We start from the raw sequence: 18,247 nt of genomic DNA, 5'->3' as shown, positions 1-18,247 counted from the left end.
GTAGTCCTGAAAATAAAACCCCATTCCTAATATCAGAGGGAACAGAACAGACTTCAATCATAGAGAAGTAATTTGTTTTGACCACTCTGGTGACTTTCCATAAGACTGGGCTTTTGCCTGACATGAAGCTGACCCAGAGCTACAGCTGCTACCTAGGGGCAATGCTGAAAACATCGACAAGTAGCTGTTTTAGTCACTGCTGTCTAAGATAGATAAAATTTGAGGCAAGCAACAGACTGAAAGCTAGGGATAAAAGCCATAAGAGCTTTATAAAGCTACAACACGCTCCTGGGAATCTAAAAAGCCATACACATGCCTAGGGCTATGTGTACCCTAAGTAAAGACCTGAGAAAGCTCTAAGCTCTCATATCTGATCTGGAGCCTCTGCTGAAGTAAGAAGTGATGGGTAAAGCATAGTTATAAACTGCCTAAGTGAAGGTTTACCACAAAAACACAAAGAGTCCCTTGGCAAAGATTTTTTTTCATTCCAAGTATTCAAAAAATTCTGTCCAATCATCAGCTGACCATTACATTGACATAACAGAGACTTTAGTGGCCACACAAAACAAGGAATACAGACTTTACAAAATTAGTTTAGAAATTACTAAATAAACAATAACTACACCAAGCAGAAATGACAACAAACCCCGGAGGGTAGGTGACGGAAGGTAAAGAGTCTGATTTTTAGAGTTGCCACATCACAATATTTTAAATGTCCTGATCACAACAAAAAAATTATAAGGCCTGCAAAGAAAGAGGAAAGTATTGCCCACATACACATAAAAAAAGCAAGATTTGGAGTTCCCGTCGTGGTGCAGTGGTTAACGAATCCGACTAGGAACCATGAGGTTGCGGGTTCGGTCCCTGCCCTTGCTCAGTGGGTTAACGATCCAGCGTTGCCATGAGCTGTGATGTAGGTTGCAGACGCGACTCGGATCCCACGTTGCTGTGGCTCTGGCATAGGCTGGCAGCTACAGCTCCGATTAGACCCCTAGCCTGGGAACCTCCATATGCCACAGGAGCGGCCCAAAGAAATAGCAAAAAGATTAAAAAAAAAAAAAAAAAAAAAAAAGCAAGATTTTAACTTAGCTATTTTAAATCTGTTCAAATAGCTGAAGAAAATAATACTTAAAGAATGAAAGAGGAGTTTCCCTGCGGCTCAGTGGAAACGAATCCAACTAGTATCCATGAGGATGTGGGTTCCATCCCTGGCCTCGTTCAGTGGGTTAACAATCTAGTGTTGCCATGAGCTGTGGTGTAGGTTGTGGAATCAGCTCAGATTTGGCACTGCTGTGGCTGTAGCATGGGCCAGTAGCTGTGGCCCTGATTTGACCCCTAGCCTGGGAATCTCCAGACACTGCAGGTGTGGCCCAAAAAAAGGAAAAAAAAAAAAAAAAAAAAAAAAGAAAGAAAGGAAGGAAGAAAGAAAGAAAGAAAAGTAAAAGCTGCCTCAACCAAATAAAGACTATAAATAAACAGAAGTTATGAAAAGAACTTTTAATACTAGAACTTACAATTACAGAGTTGAAAAGTAAATTAAAAAAATCACCAGAGGGGCTCAGCAACTGATTTGAATGGGCAGAAGAAAGAATCCATTGGCTTAGAAGATAAGTCAATTGATATTTCCAGACTAAGGAACAGAAAGACAAAAAAGTGAAGAGAAATGAACAGAGCCTGAGAAACCTGTGGGACAATATCAAGCATAACAGCATATAAAATATGTGAGTCTCGGCAGAGAAGAAAAAGAAAGCATCAGAATGAATGTTTGAAGAAATAATAAACAAAAACTTCCCAAATTTGATGAAAAGCATAGTCTACCAACCCACAAAGCATCAAGAACTTCAAAAAATGTGCATACCAGCTATACCATAAACTATCGAAGGAGAGAATCTTGAAAGTGGCAAGAGAGAAATGACTCATCATATGCAAAGGATCCTCAGTAAAATTATCAACTGACTTCTTGTCAGAAACCATGGAAATCAGATGGTAGTGAAATGACATAGGCAAAGTTCTGCATAGAAAAGACTGCCAACCAAGAATTCTATATTCGGCAAAACCATTCTTCAAAAAGGAAGAAAAAATTAAAGACATATTCAGATAAACACTGCCAGCATACCTGACCTACCAAAAAAAGTTCTTCAGATTTAAAGGACACTAAAAAGTAATTCTACTCAATTTGACACAAAGAAATACAGAACTGATAAATGTAAACACCAGCAGAGGTAAATATAAAAGACCAAAAAATATTTGTCACTTTTTCCCTTTCTAATTTAAAAGACAAATGCATAAAGCAGTCATTATAAACCTGCACCGATGGGCACACAATTTATAAATATATAATTTGGGACAATAACAACATGGGGATGGAGAAATGAAGCTATATATTTTATTATTGAAATTACATTGGTGTTAATCCAAACCAGGTGAAATAGATCAAATTTACAATCTCTTCTAAAAAAAATTCTATGTATCTTTTTTTATTTTTCATTTGTGATTTTGGCAACATATCTAGGGCTTTACCTAAACAATGGTCTAAATATTTACTTCTACAAGTTTTATAGTTTTTGCTTATATGTAGGTTTATAATCCATCTTGAGTTAATTTCTGTGTATGTGGTGTGAGGAAGACTTTTTCATTTTTTTTCTGTCTGTGCTTCAGATTTCACAATCTCTATCAATCTGTCTTCAGGTTTGCTGATTCTTCTGCCAGTTCAAATCTACCATTTAGCCTCTTTAGTAAAATTTTCACCTTGGTTATTGCACTTTCCAAGAATTTTCACCGTTTTTTTTTTTTTTTTTTTGGTAATTTCAAATCTTATTTATATTTTCCATTTGATAAGACATTGTCAGTATACTTTAATTCTTTAAATCTGGTTTCCTTTAGTTGATTAACATTTATCCTGTATCTGATACCCCTCAGTATCTGCTGCCTTTTTCTCAATGTCACACTTCTCTGTTGCTTGGAATGTCTCATAACCTTATGTTGAAAACCAGACATTTTAGGTAACATATTGTAGGATCTCCTCCCCAACTCTGGATTTTTGTAACTTGGCAGAACTAATTTATCAAGTTTATTTCCCCCTCACAGTACACCTTCTCTGATGTCACTGCTCAACTTGTTTCCCCATTTTTAAGCCTGACATCTTACGGGTCGCTTCCAAGTCAGCGCCATTTAGTGATCAGCCACTGATTGACTGATCAGAGGTTGTGCTTAAGCCCTGTGAATCAGTGATGTTTACATCCTTTACCTTCGGATTTGTGTGTGACTTTGAGACTGCTTTTATCCTTTAGGGAGTTTACAAGTTTTGCCCTACATTCAGTCAGGGTTGCTCCTATGTGGCTGCAGCCTTGAGCATGCACACATTCTTTCTGATCACGAAGGATGCCTGTGGTTTTATCAACCTTTTTTTTTTCTCTCTCTGATCTATTGTTTTCAACAGTACTATAGGGTATAAATTGCTCCTGTCTGATCCAGATAAAGTCCAGCCCCTTGTAAAGGACAGCATGTTAGCAAGTCTTTGAAGTTCACTCCAAACCTCTCTTTAACAAGAGTATCTGTGCCTTTGTGCTACAGAGCTGGTTGTGGGGTGGGGGAGTGTTGGCAAACTGGCTCTTCATTGAATGCCCCCTGAATCCTCCCTGTGGAACAGCTATGTTGGTGGTTAGGGGAAGGGACAGGAGAATCTGCTGCCACCTCCCAGTACAGTTCTTCTACAGCCCAGAACCAGGGAGAGCAGGATGTGCCAATGATCACCAGCTACTGAACATACAATAGCTCTTCTGCCTTACAAAGCCAAGAGAGATGCAAGCTGCCACTTGGCTGTCAATCCCACCAGAGCAGCAAGGTCTCTTGCAACAAAAATGTGTAGCAAAGGTTGCACTATTTTGTAGCTTCCCTGTCCTGATTCTCGTTATACTGCAGGTATTGGGAGTTAGGCACTGGGCACCACTACTCAGCTGCCACCATCTTTTCAATATAAGCATTCTGTAGGACACAGACATGGAAAATGGGATCTACCAAATAAGGGTATATTTGCTCTTACACTCAAACACTGTAATTCTCTCAGTTAGGTTTTGTGGTTTTTGGCAGCTTCACACAATTTTTATTACTTTATTGCTTCCCAAATGATTATTGTTAAGTGTCCAGAAAGCTAAGTATTTCTCAGTGTACCTCTTTGGATTTTCCAAATATTGAAGTAAAGTCATTTGCAAATAGTATTTTGCTCTCTTCTCAAGTTTTCGTTTTGTCTTCCTACCCTTTTACATTAGCAATAGCTTATGAATAACCAGTGACAGCAGGCAGCTATGTTTCACTACTTAATTGAAAGAGGCAATTTGAGCTGCAACCTAAACACGATCTTCATTTTTGGTTGAAGGACTCTAAAAGTATTAAGGAAGAAGAATTCTTCTCTTAACATACTAAGAATGTCTCTACTAGGAATGAATATTTCTTAGTAAGTGCATTCTTCTATCAACTAAAATCATGATTTTCAAAACTGACGTACATTAACATTCTTCCTACATTCTCAAGTTTACACTGCCATAATTTACGATATATTAAACTTAATAGAAGCCAATTTAGAAAGAGGTATAGTCAAAAAAATAATTCAAGGAAGACTTGCAATGACCACTAAAATCAACTAAGCTATTTAAACTCTCCATTATAGGGAAATTCTGCAAATGCCACACTCTTAATATCCCCCAGCAAGTTTCATCAGATGAGATCTCCAAGGCACTTTGCTGAAAACAAAGACTCTAATAACAAATTGCAGTGGCAAGGAACAGAGCCAATACCTCAACACAAGTGGGATTACTCTAAGTAAGCGGATGTCATTGGTGAAAAGGAATCACTTACTAAAAAGAAAAAATCAGTAGTGAGCATGGAATTAATACAATATTCTGGTTTTGGCTCACCTCCATTCCCAAAACCCCATCCCCATCCTTAAAGAACTGCTATTACTTTTTCTCACCAATGATTTCATATCACTAGAACAACTAGTATCGACTTCTCATCTAATCTGGATATAAATTTTCACAGTAATTGATTGATCTCATCTTTAATCTCTCCATAAGCTGCATTACCCTTAGCACACATAAGACCTATCTATACTTTACCCATTAATTATTTTCATTAGGTTTACATTCATTTCACTTTTAAACAAATACATCTACATTGGTGACTACATATATACACACACATATTTTAGTTTTTATACTTGTAACTTTTATAAAGCTGGTGTCTATTACAAACAAACAACAAAAAAAAAAGCCACCAAACTTCTGCTGTTAACAAAAATCCCAGTCTAAGGTCAGATTTTTGACAGAGAGTAAGAGTTAGTAAACCATTTGGTGTGGGCCAAATTTGGCCCACTGACAATTTTTAACAAAGTTTTATTAAAATATACGCCTACTCATTCATGTGTTGTTTTTGGCCACTTCTGCCACAGTCATAGTTAAGTAGTTATGACAGAGACTAAATGGCCTACAAAGCCTAAGTTGTTTGTCTGATCCTTTGATGAAATATCTTGCTGACCCCTTAATGAAAACAAAACTCTTCATAAAAACTAATACATTTCAATCCATGCTGAATGCTTTGTAAGATAAGGAAAACTCTTTGAAAGTTAAACTATTATTTTAAGTGAATGACAAATAGTAAGGCTCATTTCAATGGAGACAGACAGATAGGAGAAAAAAATAGGACATACAGAAAAAAAACAAATAGGAAACAAATTACCGACTTGAAGTTAGATTGCAAAGATAAAATTAACTCTTCCAGTTGTAATAAGAACCTCAAACTAATGAACATATCTTGGAAAGCCATCTTTAGCTCAGTTTTGGCCAGAAGGAAAGGATAGAGGGTTTTATTTTCGGATTTTCTGCTCTGGCAGTAAAGAGGCTTCAAGCAGGCTTACCTCCTTAAGAATTACCTAAGTTTAAAAAAAGAATTCATAAAAGGTACCAACTAGAGTATCTGGGGCATGAAGCTTTTTAAAACAGCTTTTAAAACCTTAAGGCAAAAGGCATGTTTATCTCAACATTAGATATTTTTTCAATGTTATGATAATTCTGGAATGTATTTTTATAGTGCTGCAAACACTGTCAAGAGAGTTCCTTCTCTCTCTCCTCTATTCACAGAAGGTGACGCATCATAACAGATCTAACCATAACAGAGCATTTGCTTCACTGTCCTTAGGGTACTAAAGAAAGTAAGCTTCTGTGTGGCTTTTCTTATCAGCATAGTTAAATTATAATAAATACTATTCTTCTCAAACAAAATTTCAAAATTTCACCTATAATTTTTTTTGGGAAAAAAGCCCACTTTATTTTGCATTGTTCACTAGCATTAAAAAAAAACCAAAAACCTGAAATCTCAGTATTTCCCATTAGAATAAAATTCCCATTTGATTTTAGCACATTAAAAAATTATTGTGTAAACAGAAACTTAAGAGAAATTTAATTGAAGAAAACGTTCATTACAGAAATTAACAATGCTTACCAGTCTTTAAACACCATATACATTATTAATATATACTGTATATTTCCAATCAACTCCATTCTTAGGCTCAATTTAAGAAACACAATTGTAACAGATTTTATACAAAAAATACTTCACTTCTAAGAAAGTAGACAAACTGCACAAAAACAGTACATGTATAATGTGCATAGCAAGATAGCTTGAAGCATCTATGTATGGCTTTCTTTAAAATAAAACTATAGGGGGAGAGGGCCCATCTGGGACCTAATGTTACAGTCAACATATGTAAACTGTTTCACATCTTTTAGGCACTTGCTAACAATAGTGTTCAATCCCTGAAAACTGAATTTACCCAAAAAAAAAAAAAATTGTACATCTGAAATAAAAACCAAAAAAATAACATGGGTAAAGTCTTATATATTCCTTTTAAATTAAACAGCAAGTTTTATTAGTGCATGCACAGAACTAAATTGAAAGAAAATAAACTTTTTATGTCAAAAAAATTTCTGTGCAAAATTTACATAACTGAAAGGTACAAAAATATGTACAGGTTTAAATTCCTTGTTATATACAGAAAAGAAGCCCTGAAGTTTTCTTTCAATCAATGAAAATGTCATAACACTTGTAGTAACCAAGTAACAAAAATTATATGGTATATAATTTTTAACACAAGAACTCCATTATCCAATGATCCAACAAAATTTGATCCAAACTTACAAACTGAAAAGTTTAAATCAATGATTCTGCTGTCGTGAAAATAGCCATTTTAAAATGCTACCTGTTGGGCGCGTCCCTTCAGAATCTGTCCTGAAGTTTTATGCACTGCCACTCAGTCCAATATTAATGCTTCTTCATTTCCAACTGCAAACAATCAGTAAATAATCTGCTTTGGGTTGTCAGTCATACTGAAAAGTTGCTAACAAAAATGATTTGTCCCAATGTGGACATGTTCAAACACTAATAATAAACACAAAAGTATGATCTGCTTTGTTAATCTTGCTTCAAAATATCGTTTCTGAGGAATAATTTTTAATTTTCAAGAAAAGCCATTCCCTTGGAAGTGCTTCTGTGTTTCACTCTTTTTAAAGGGATGGCAACCAAGAAAAAAACTGGCCATTTGGTTCATGGAGACAAACAATTTAAACCAAACAAGCATAGTCCTATGCAAGGGAATCGCTGGAGAATATATAATCAAATTCAGAAAAAATGTTCAAGTTCTTTAAATGGACTTCAAATCAGACCAAGAAAGTTTAATTCTCCTCTCAAGGCTGCCCATCTACTGTGATGCTTGACAGCCACTTGGAAAAAGAAAATTATCTTGGAGGGTGTTTCCATCACTGATATGGGACACAGCTTACCAGGAAAAAATATCTACTTGTCAAAAACTCATCAATATGAGGTGTAACTGTAGTGAGTTAAAGGTACTCTAAAAGGAGCCTAATTACCTTCAAAACAACTATGTTTTGCAGATGTGGAGTAAGTTCTTTACCCAAGTTCTCCTAGTGTATCTTCATAAATGATGAGAAACTCCTTCAGTTCCACAGTGAAAGAGCTCTCAGAGGAGCTATACTTACCAAATTCATAAGGCTGGTGGACGGAAAGAGGGAATGGGGCTGTCAGACATTACCCTCTATCAAGAGTCACTAAAGAACTAAACTGGGAAAACAGTTTTATCAAAATTTTCTTTAGCCCTAACTTCCCAAGAACACATTTTTTAAAAATTAAATCAAGGTCCATCTGTGCTGATTAGGTTTCTTTCAAAACTTACATGTGCACCGACAGCATTTTCAATTATCACACTAAAACTTGCGTTCTTCCATGGAAACATAAGCAACTTTTAAATGTTTAATTTCAAGTACTATGTTGAAGTAAAAGTGTCTGCATTAGTAATTCAACCCACTATTTTCTTCTAAGGTAATTACTCTTCTTCTCCTTGGTAATTATGGTAAATTATTCTAACATATTCCAATCACGAGTAGCTTCCATTAAATGTCTCTGCCCATGACCAGCCCAAGTATCCTGATTGTCAAATACTCGACCACAAAACCAACAGTTAAATTTAGCTTTCAAAACGTTTTCAGAGGTAGTTTTCACAATCTGATAATTGTTTTTGCTTGTTTTTTTGAGAGTTAATTTTAGCACAAATCTTTCTTTCACAGAACTAACAGGTTTAAATGTTTTGTGCCTCTTGGGGAAATCATCACAAATTGTTTTAGAAGAGTTACAACAAACTGGTTTCAGTAAAGCATTGATAGTTCTTTTTGACAATGAAACCTTAAGTACACGTCCATTAAATTTAGCAATAGTTTTCATTACATTTACTACTTCTGGTGCATCTGCATCAGGATGATTCAAAACTACCACTGGTTGGTTTCTCCTAGGACATTTCACAAGTTGTTTGGAACTAAAGGGGAAAAGCCGCAAAGTTCTGACTGAATCTTTTGAAAGCCTAGGTTTGCTATATCCAAATGATTCACTGATATCTTCAGGCTTTGCTTTTTCTTTACACTTTCTGTGCAATGCTTTTTTTCTTGGAGGTTCTTGGTAACTATCTCTACACTTTCGTTTACAGTTTCTGTTTCTAGATACAAAGGCAGTTTCAGAATCTTTACTCCTTAAATGAGTTTTTATTCTTGAAAAATTTTTTTTCAAAGTCTTTTTCTTATTGACGCATCTCTCAATTGTACAATTAGTTTTACGTCTTAATACCCTGGCTTCTGAATGGTCAGTGATACATACTGGTTCCTCAGAAGATTCTGGGCATGTTGCAGTAGAAGTTATCACAATTTCATTTGCTGGCATCATATCATCTAGTAAGAAGGGTAAGGCATCTCTAGAAGATTCTGGCTCTTTCTGCTCTCCTCCTGTAGCTGGATGAGATGGTACATTATCTTTCTGCGATGAGGATGCAGAGGATGCAGAGTTGCTTACTGACAGATTATTAGCAGCAGTCACATTTAAAACAGGGTTAAAAATTTTCAGCAATATTTTTTGTGGTGTTCCTTCAGGTTTCTTTGGCTGTATATTTTTATAATAAGTACTATTTTGGACTAATTTAGGCTTAAGCAGCTCAGTCTTATTTGGCATCACACACTTTAAAAAAACAGCTTGTTTGCCATCAGGCAAAAGGGTGTAAAGAGGTGGTTTTGGGAAAATTTTGTTCTGCTGTTTTACTGAATCTGAGATATTCAACTTAGTGCCCTGATGCTCAGATACTGTATTAGGGGTAGGAACAGCTTTCACTGAGGAACTTGCTGGCGTTTTAATAATGTAAGGACCTTTTAATGACAGGGTATTTTCTGAGCTACTTTTCATGCTCAAACAGCTGCCAATGCTGGAACAAAGTGCAGGGGTCAGACAATTACTGCTTGGTTCTACCTTTAAAATAGGTGGTCTGCAAGGCTCTTTAGTTGTAGTTCCACAAGCTTGAGCACTCTCAGTTTTGACAGCAGAAACACCTTCAAGTTTCCCGTTATTAAATGTTAAGATCATCCCAGGTTTCTTGTTTAAGAGAAGAGAAGCAGGAACACCTTGTGTATTAACCAAAGGAAGTGGTTTTCCTGAAGCATGTAATCCAGGCTTGTTAGCAATGTGCAATGGAACAAAAAAGCCTCTTGGAGTCTGAACAAATAAAGCCTTTTTTGGCTCTGAATTTAGAAGTGGACTCTGCATATATAAAGAACCTAAATTTTGTGTAGTGGCTCGCAGTTTGTCTTTTACAAGCTGCTGTGTAATTATTGCATCTGACTGTGTCTTAAGTAATGTGCCAAACCCAGAAATTCTAGGCGTCTTCTCTGAATCTCTCACATCTTGTGACATTGACAGCATTTGTTTTTCTTTTCCACCACATTTTAAATTTGGATCGTTTGTAGGTCCATTAATCCCCATACTACAGGATGGAACTGGGAAGAGGCCTTGTCCTTTCAAGTCTTTTGAACATTCGACTATTTTATCTTCTCTCTCGTGTTTCTGAAATGACTGGTCGCAATGAAGTCTCAGGTCTTTACTTGGAGTGTTGCTAGAGTCTTGTTTCACATCAGGTTTTGCTTTTAATACTTCTTGAAGTAACTGGTTTACTTCAGGGGGCAAAAATTCTGATGCCTGTTGGCTCTGGAGAGAGAAAACAGATGTGATTCTAGGCATCATCGGTGACTCATCACTAGAGATGTCATCCCATTTAGGTTTTTCAGTCAAGCTCTCTAAATTTTGATTTTCATTAGTGTACAGGTTCTGTCCATCAATGTTTTGTCCTTTTTCTAAAACACACTGTTCTTCCATTTCAGCTTGTGTTTTTAAAGTTCCATCTTTAGTATTTAAAAGACTAATAGATGCTAACAGGCTATCTGGATTTGAGCTCTCCTTCCTCACTAGTGATAAAACTGACTCGCTTATTGGTTGTTGAACAACTGTCTTGCTTAATGAAGATTCTTTTTGAGGGTTTTCACATGTTGCTGTTCCTGAAAACCGACGACGTTTATTAGAATTATTAACTTTCGAGTAATTATGAAAAGGTAATGATCCTTGGTTCGAAGATTCAACAGGTAACTCAGAGTTGACATAATTAATGCAATAGTTATGCATATCTCCACTGCTGTATGGATTTGGTTTGACAGTACAGGTAACTTTATCTGGACTTTTAATGGCAGTACCTGATACCTCAGGGTGACACTGAGCAATATGACTTCCCCATAAGTCAACATTATCTCTTGTTTCCACTTTTGTGGTTAAATTCACTGATGCTGTAATCAATTCTGATGTTGTTGGCAAAGAAGATACACTTTTTTCATCATCCATTGTTGGAAGCATATTACTTGTTTGAGATAGCAAAGCCACTTCTTTTTCTGAAGTTACTTTCCCTGAACGTATAGGAGATGAACATGAAAATGGAGTAGATGCCTTCATATAAATGGTATCATTTAACTCCGTTGTTACTCCTGTTAAAAATGCAGTGGTGTCCAAAGTCTGAGGCTGCAAATTTGCAGTACTGTGCCTTGTGGCACCTGACTGTGAGCCTGGTAAATATAAATTCTGTTTACTGGTAGGCAACAATTTTATTACAATATGTTGTTTTCCATCCACCATCTTAAAACCCATAAATTTAGCACTGTAGTTAGCAGGAATTGTTATTCTATTATTTTTTACCATTAACACTGTAGGTCCTTGAAGGGCAGTCTTCAAGAAACCTGTAGTAGAATTTGATCCCTCTTCAGCTCTGTTACACTGTCCAGTAGACAGAAGAGTTGGCTTTTCTGACTCTGACTCAGCAGGTTTATCATTATTCTCACAGTATAGTCTTTCGTCCTTTTCTTCATTTATATGTTCTTGAACAAGACGGCTCTGGTCTTCAGATTTAGCCTGTGTTTTGTTCACTTTTTTAAGCACTTGAGTGTTTTTTTCTATACTTCTGTCACTGCCATTGTTGATTTTCTTACGTTTCCAGAATGTCTTCCTTGATGCACCTATTTTGTATCTTTTCAGTATCAACTTAAGTCCTGTTGAAGTCTTTGCCATCCTCTTTTCATATTTGTCTTTTTCCAGTTTTTCTTTTGCATATAAATGTTCTTTGTGCAAAGTTATAACATGTCTTATAAGGTGCTCTCTCCTGGTGGCACCATAGCTACAATATTGACAAGTGAAGGGAAACGTACCAGAATGAATATGAAGGTGCTTCTGAAGCTCTCCTTTGGTTAAACATATATAATGGCATTTATCACATTTATAAAGGACTTCATTATGTCTATGAATGTGCTGAACAAATGTACCAACATCCTGGGTAGAAAATTCACACTTTTCACATTGAAAATTACCATTTACACAATGTGTGGATGAAAAATGCTTCGTCAAGTCTAATAAAGTATATAAATTCTCATTGTTACAAATATCACACTTTACTAAAGTGATTCTATGGGTTCGTCTGTGTTGTTTAAATACCTGGAAGTCATTTGCTGAAAAACTGCACATTTCACAAGGATATGAAGGTAATTCACCATGGTGCCACATTTGAAAGTGTTTCTGCAAATCATTTGGGCTATATCGAGTGCTATCTCGGCACTTTAAACAGTTGAAATTGAGTATTTTTGCAGACATTTTTATACCTTCTTCGACTCTCTCAGACTTATGGAGCAACACACACTCCTCTATACAGTTTACAGTCTTTATACTGATAGATTTTCTTGCAGTCTGTGGTTTATGCTGAAATAATTTTCTGTATTTGTCAACTTCATGTTTCAACAGAACTTCATTTGGAATATTTATCCTGGGCAAAACAATTTTCACATTTTTTAGTTCATAATGAAAATGACTTTCTGAAATTTTTGGCTTAAGTACTGATCTGACAGTATCAACTATCTCATTTTTCACATCATAATCTTTTTTTAAAGTATTCTGCTTTTCATCAAAAAATAAATGTTTCTGTTCAGATGGCATGATTTAACCCAAAAAAATCCCAATTTCTTTTTTTCCTGAAAACTCTTGAAGTTACTTGTAATTTGAACAGGAAACAATACTGTGCCGAGACATCTTCAAAATACCAGGATTTTTCCCACATTAACTCACCTAAAATCAAACAAAGAACTGAAATTTTCATCACAGAAGTATGAGTAAATTTCACATTTTCAGTTCATTTTGACACAAAGGAAAAATGTTGATCAAATAAATGCAAGATATAAAAACCTGTTAAATATCTTAAGGACAGCTTACCAAGAAGCAATAATCTGAAGTAGAAAATAACACTGATCTGCATCTCAGGAAATACAAGTTTACGTCCAGCTCTGCTCTGTGACACTGGGCAAGCTTTGAATTCTCTGCACCTCAGTTTCCTCATCTAAAGAAAGCCACAACTGGATAAGCACCCTTAAGCTCTAAGATTTTTATATTAAGTTCATACTACAGTTTTTAAACAGGATTTTAAAAATCTAAATGAGAGCCTTATATTAAGTTCCACTTATGTACATGGTTCTAATAATATACATATACCATTAACTTCCTCAGTTGCTTAACTGACACTATTACCTTGTGAGAATTTCAACAGACTTCTCTGCAGATTTTATACTTCCCTCATGCCTCAGGGATATTTACGTTTAAAATAAACATTTCATCACCTATTTATGTTTAAAATAAACATTACCTGCTCTCTCAACTTTATCATTACTGACAAAAAGAAAAGAAGAAATTAAAAGGAGTAGCACATTTCCCTGGGATACTCTTAACTCTATCTACTACCTTCTGGGTTCCCTACCATTTTGGCTATTTGGCTTATTTGGTCCCTAGAACTCAGGCAGATAGATAGCAGCTAGGAAAGCCCTTGGCAGATGAGAATGTATCCATTACCATGTGCCTCCATTAATTCAAACACTTACTGGTTTGTGTTATTCTAGTCAAGTCTCAATCTCTGCATTTGTTTCTTCATCTATAAAATGGGAAAAAAAATTAAAAATTAGTACTTTTTCTACCTCTTTCACAAGGTTGTTGTGAAGATTAAATGAGAAAACATACATAACCGCATCCTGTAAAGTACTATATAAACTGTAGCTACCACCATTACTGTATGTGATTACCATGTATGAGACACTATGATTCAAGGTGTAGAGGAACAGAAAATAGTAGAGTAAGATGTGACAATACACTGCTGAGAATGGAATATGAGTAGAAGGTTCAGTAGCAAAAATATCAAACAGTATATTAGAAGAATTATATTTTTTTACTTTCATGGTCTTACCTATGTATGTGACTAACAGACATAATTAGGTAAGCTAAAAAAATTCAATGTAAATCACATTAAGCTTTATCAATAATGTCTATCCAAAGGTCTCAGTTCTAAATTTCAATTAATCTAATTAACTAGGAACTTCACTGTCTTAAAATCCTTTATTGAGGGTATATAAGTAAAAGTTACATTACTTTACATTACCATTAAGAGCTCAATCTTAAAACTTACGGTTAGGTCTGAAAAAGACCTTCAATATTTTTTAAATATTTAAATATATATATATGTGTATGTATATGTGAGTGTGTGTGTGTATATATATATATGCACCAACCTGATAATGAATATTTTTACATACTATGCCTAATACAGTAAAAAATATTAACTGTTTTACTGTATTATTTAAAGCTAAATGTAAAAACTTTTCTTCAAAAATAAGAAAAGTAATAAACAGCTAGAAAAAAGTTCAATGATACCTGGCAGATACTCCAAACCAACTGAAGATTCTCTACAGAGTAGCACATTCTCAATAGTGACAAGCATCATAATCACCTATGGAGTTTTCACCATACCACAATCTGAGGGTGGGGTTCAAACATGTGGAACTTTTTAAGCAAATCAAGTAATAATCACATTTGCTGGGATACCATATTGCAATCATTCTGGACTATCCATAGCCAAGCTTTTCTGTACATAATCAAGAGAAGACAGTATCATAGGTTTCATTACAAATGGTGAACTGCTTCTTATACATGTTTCCAATAATCTATGTGTAATGCTAAAAAATTAGATTTTGATATTCCTAAATCATCAACTCTATTTCAAAACCCTATGTAATTTAAAATTTTTCGTATAAGAAAACACATATCTCAAGTTTGACAACCAGTAAAATGTCATTTAAATAACTCAGTCAACTAACATCAAAAAAATACCAACTATAAACGTGATGCATTTTGATAAGTGTAATGGAAAGATTCAAGAACACAGTCCCCATTAATTTGTATGCCCTTTTCTCACAGACAAAACAATGCTGAAAAGGGGGACTACCTTATTTAGAAATCCACCTAGCTTAAGTTTGATAACTGCTAATTAACACTGAATGTCATTATTTTTATATTTAATGTACAGCATGTTGTATAATACAGTATTAGGAAAGTCTGTATATTTTAAATGTGTGGGGTTTATTTGCCCTCAAATTTTAAGTTCTGAGAATCTCTTTTCTCTTCAACTATGCTCAACCTGTTTTACGTGGAAGCAAGCAAACATAATACCTGGTAGCAAATTACACTAGGGTTGCTACTTACGGGAAAAAATTGTGTTGCATACTGTATCTCAGATAACATTAAAAAAAGGAAAGAAACGTTATTATAATTTTAATCTTCTAACCTATTAGCTAATGCTCTTCTCACTACAGACCAACCTCTAACCCACCAACAAGGATTACTGATTTTAAATCTCCCTCCTAATTAAATTACTGCCTTCTATATATGAACTATTATTTTATAAGACTTGACCAACAACTCATCAAGCCTTAAAATAATACCATTCGTTTAAAGTATGACTGGCCTTTTAAAGTTAATCTGAGAGTTTACTGCATCAAGATAACAACTCAAGCCATTCGATTTTTTCCCTCTTCCAATGGCTCAGTAAAACATAAACTAAAAAATGTAATTTAAAAAAAGCCTACAAAAAGGCAAGAAACCAACACATTCCGTACACATGCCACAAGGTGTTTGGAAGGAAAAAGTCCAGAGAGAGGGGAGTGAAAACAAATGCTGACCCACTACCAAGCACCACTTTTAAAGGGGAAGCATGGGAAGGGACACTCATTCAACCGATATTCAATGAGCATCTATCTATTATGCCCTAAGAAAAGAAATAACAATTCCACCCACTCCCTAAACATACCTTGGGAGAGAAGTGAGGGCTTGAGAGGGAGCTTGTGTGAAAGCCCTCTGAAGTGACAGAAGGCTCGGGCTGAGGTATGGGAAGATATCAAATCCAGAGCTTTGAGCTGGGTCCAGAGACCAGACAGAGTTGGGGGTTGCTAGCACCAGCTGTCAGGAGAGATATAAAGAGGAAATCATTTCTGAACAAAAATATATCTTCCTAAATCCATGCTATCTTCTATTTAAGAGTTCTGTCCTCTCTCTACATAAATAAATTAGTATCTCTAAGCTGTCAGAAAAAATTACATTAATTTTCCCTGCTCCATCTAACCAAAAAAACTGAGAACATCTTTATTCTCTAACAATACATCTCAACTCCCAATGTCATCAAAAAAAATAACCAGGCAGAAACATCACTAGATGCAGCAGCTCAGTAAAAGGAAAATAATCTGAACACTCAAAGACCCTCTTACCCATCCTCCCAACCAGCAGTAAAAAACAGTAACTACAATGAATTACCACATGAAAAAGGAAACCTAAAAAAAAAATCAAGTCATAATTGGGAATCTCAGTAAGGCCTGAGCTACTATACTGAGAAAAAAATGTAAACATACCACCATGAAAGAAAGAACAAAATAGATGGGAAAGAAATGATTTTCAAAACAAGAGAAAAAAATTACATCGAGTTTTTTTTTTAAGTCGTGAATTTTAGGAGTTCCCGTAGTGGTCAGTGGTTAACGAATCCGACTAGGAACCATGAGGTTGCGGGTTCGATCCCTGGCCTCGCTCAGTAGGTTAAGGATCTGGTGTTGTCGTGAGCTGTGGTGCAGGTTGCAGACGCGGCTCAGATCCCGAGCTGCTGTGGCTCTGGCGTAGGCCGGCGGCTACAGCTCCAATTCGACCCCTAGCCTGGGAACCTCCATATGCCATGGGAGCCGCCCTAGAAAAGGCAAAAAGACCAAAAAAAAAAAAAAAAAAAAAAAAAAGACTTCAATTTTAAAAATCACAGGCTACTCAAATGCCAGTCAAGTTTATCAGAAAAATATAAAACTCAGTATCTACAACTTATCCTAATAAAATGTTTGAGTTTAGAAGTCAATGAAATAACCCAAGAATTAATTCCATACCAGGAAAACTCTCATATGTGAGGGAAAAACACAATTTTAGATACATAATGATTCAGAGGATAAACTACATCTGTACTTTTTCTAGAAAAATAGTTTTAAGTAAATACTTGAACAAAAATCAAATTTCAGTCAGAAAAAAAGAACTAAAAAAGAAATAATGTTATATAGGAGTTCCCATTGTGGCAGAGCAGAAACAAATCTGATTAGGAACCATGAGGTTGCAGGTTCAATCCCTGGCCTCGCTCAGTGGTTTAAGGATCCGGCGTTGCCGTGACCTGTGCTGTAGGTCGCAGATGTGGCTTGGATCTGGCGTTGCTGTTACTGTGGCGTAGGCCAGCAGCTGTAGCTCCAATTAGACCCCTAGCCTGGGAACCTCCATATGCTGCGGGGTGCGGCCTTCAAAAGACAAAAAAAAAAAAAAAAAAAAAAAAAAAGAGAGAGAGAGAGAGAAATGTTATATAGGAGAAATATCTGTCAACAATAAAATCTATAAAAGAGCAGTAAATGTAAATATTTTGCAATACAGTTAAGAAAGCAGAAAAGACTGAAGGGGAACATTTACAAAATAGCAAGTATACAAGAAGCCCTTAAAAAGAAATTAACAATGGGAAACAGAAGAGGTGACAACAGCAGACGTTGGAAAGCAGATACGTAAGTAGTAAAATGACCTTACAGACCTAAAACAATCCTAGGCAGAGAGCAGGGAAAACTAAGAAGTAACCCATTTTACGCTCTGAATCGTCAAAAGACTTAAGAACTGGTAGCACCAAGTAACTCTGAAATGGGAACAAGGAAGGAGGGAAGCTAAAATAAAGAGAAATTCAGAGAAAGCTGCTTAGGTTTTGGTTAATGCTAAGATTCTCTTCCCCACTCCATCATGCTAGGTGAAGTGCTGGTCCCTCATCACAGCAGAAGTCTGGAGGTTTATTCTCTGTAAAAAGTAAAACAGAAAGAACCTCTGAAATACAGGACACCAGACACAGCTGAGAGAGTGGGTACCATACCAAAACAAGATGATTAAAAGACCATATACATATGAGACACAAACCCCA

General features: G+C 35.7%; 1 protein-coding gene across 16 annotated transcripts in view; it reads right to left on the bottom strand.

Annotated features, from left to right (window-relative positions):
- ZNF518A (zinc finger protein 518A) overlaps positions 1–18,247 on the bottom strand; it is a 43,838-nt gene that overhangs the window by 8,932 nt on the left and 16,659 nt on the right. For 12 of the 16 annotated variants that reach the window (XM_013983638.2, XM_013983631.2, XM_013983634.2 and 9 more), the window contains 3 exons: positions 16,088–16,236; positions 13,833–13,882; positions 6,296–13,029 (listed from right to left, as the gene is read on the bottom strand). In XM_013983638.2, the coding sequence (XP_013839092.1) occupies positions 8,425–12,900 (4,476 nt within the window). In that variant the 5' untranslated portion in view covers positions 12,901–13,029; positions 13,833–13,882; positions 16,088–16,236 and the 3' untranslated portion in view covers positions 6,296–8,424. Of the gene's footprint in view, positions 1–2,759; positions 13,048–13,173; positions 13,298–13,832; positions 13,883–16,087; positions 16,237–18,247 lie in introns of those variants that run through there. The other 4 variants (XM_021074259.1, XR_002338946.1, XM_013983633.2 and 1 more) reach the window with 4 other exon arrangements.

Source organism: Sus scrofa, chromosome 14 (genome assembly GCF_000003025.6).
Source record: "Sus scrofa isolate TJ Tabasco breed Duroc chromosome 14, Sscrofa11.1, whole genome shotgun sequence".
In the NCBI taxonomy this organism is placed as follows: Eukaryota; Metazoa; Chordata; class Mammalia; order Artiodactyla; family Suidae; genus Sus; species Sus scrofa.
The sequence above is the reverse complement of the archived record's forward strand: the minus strand, read 5'-3'. Positions and strand labels throughout refer to the sequence as shown.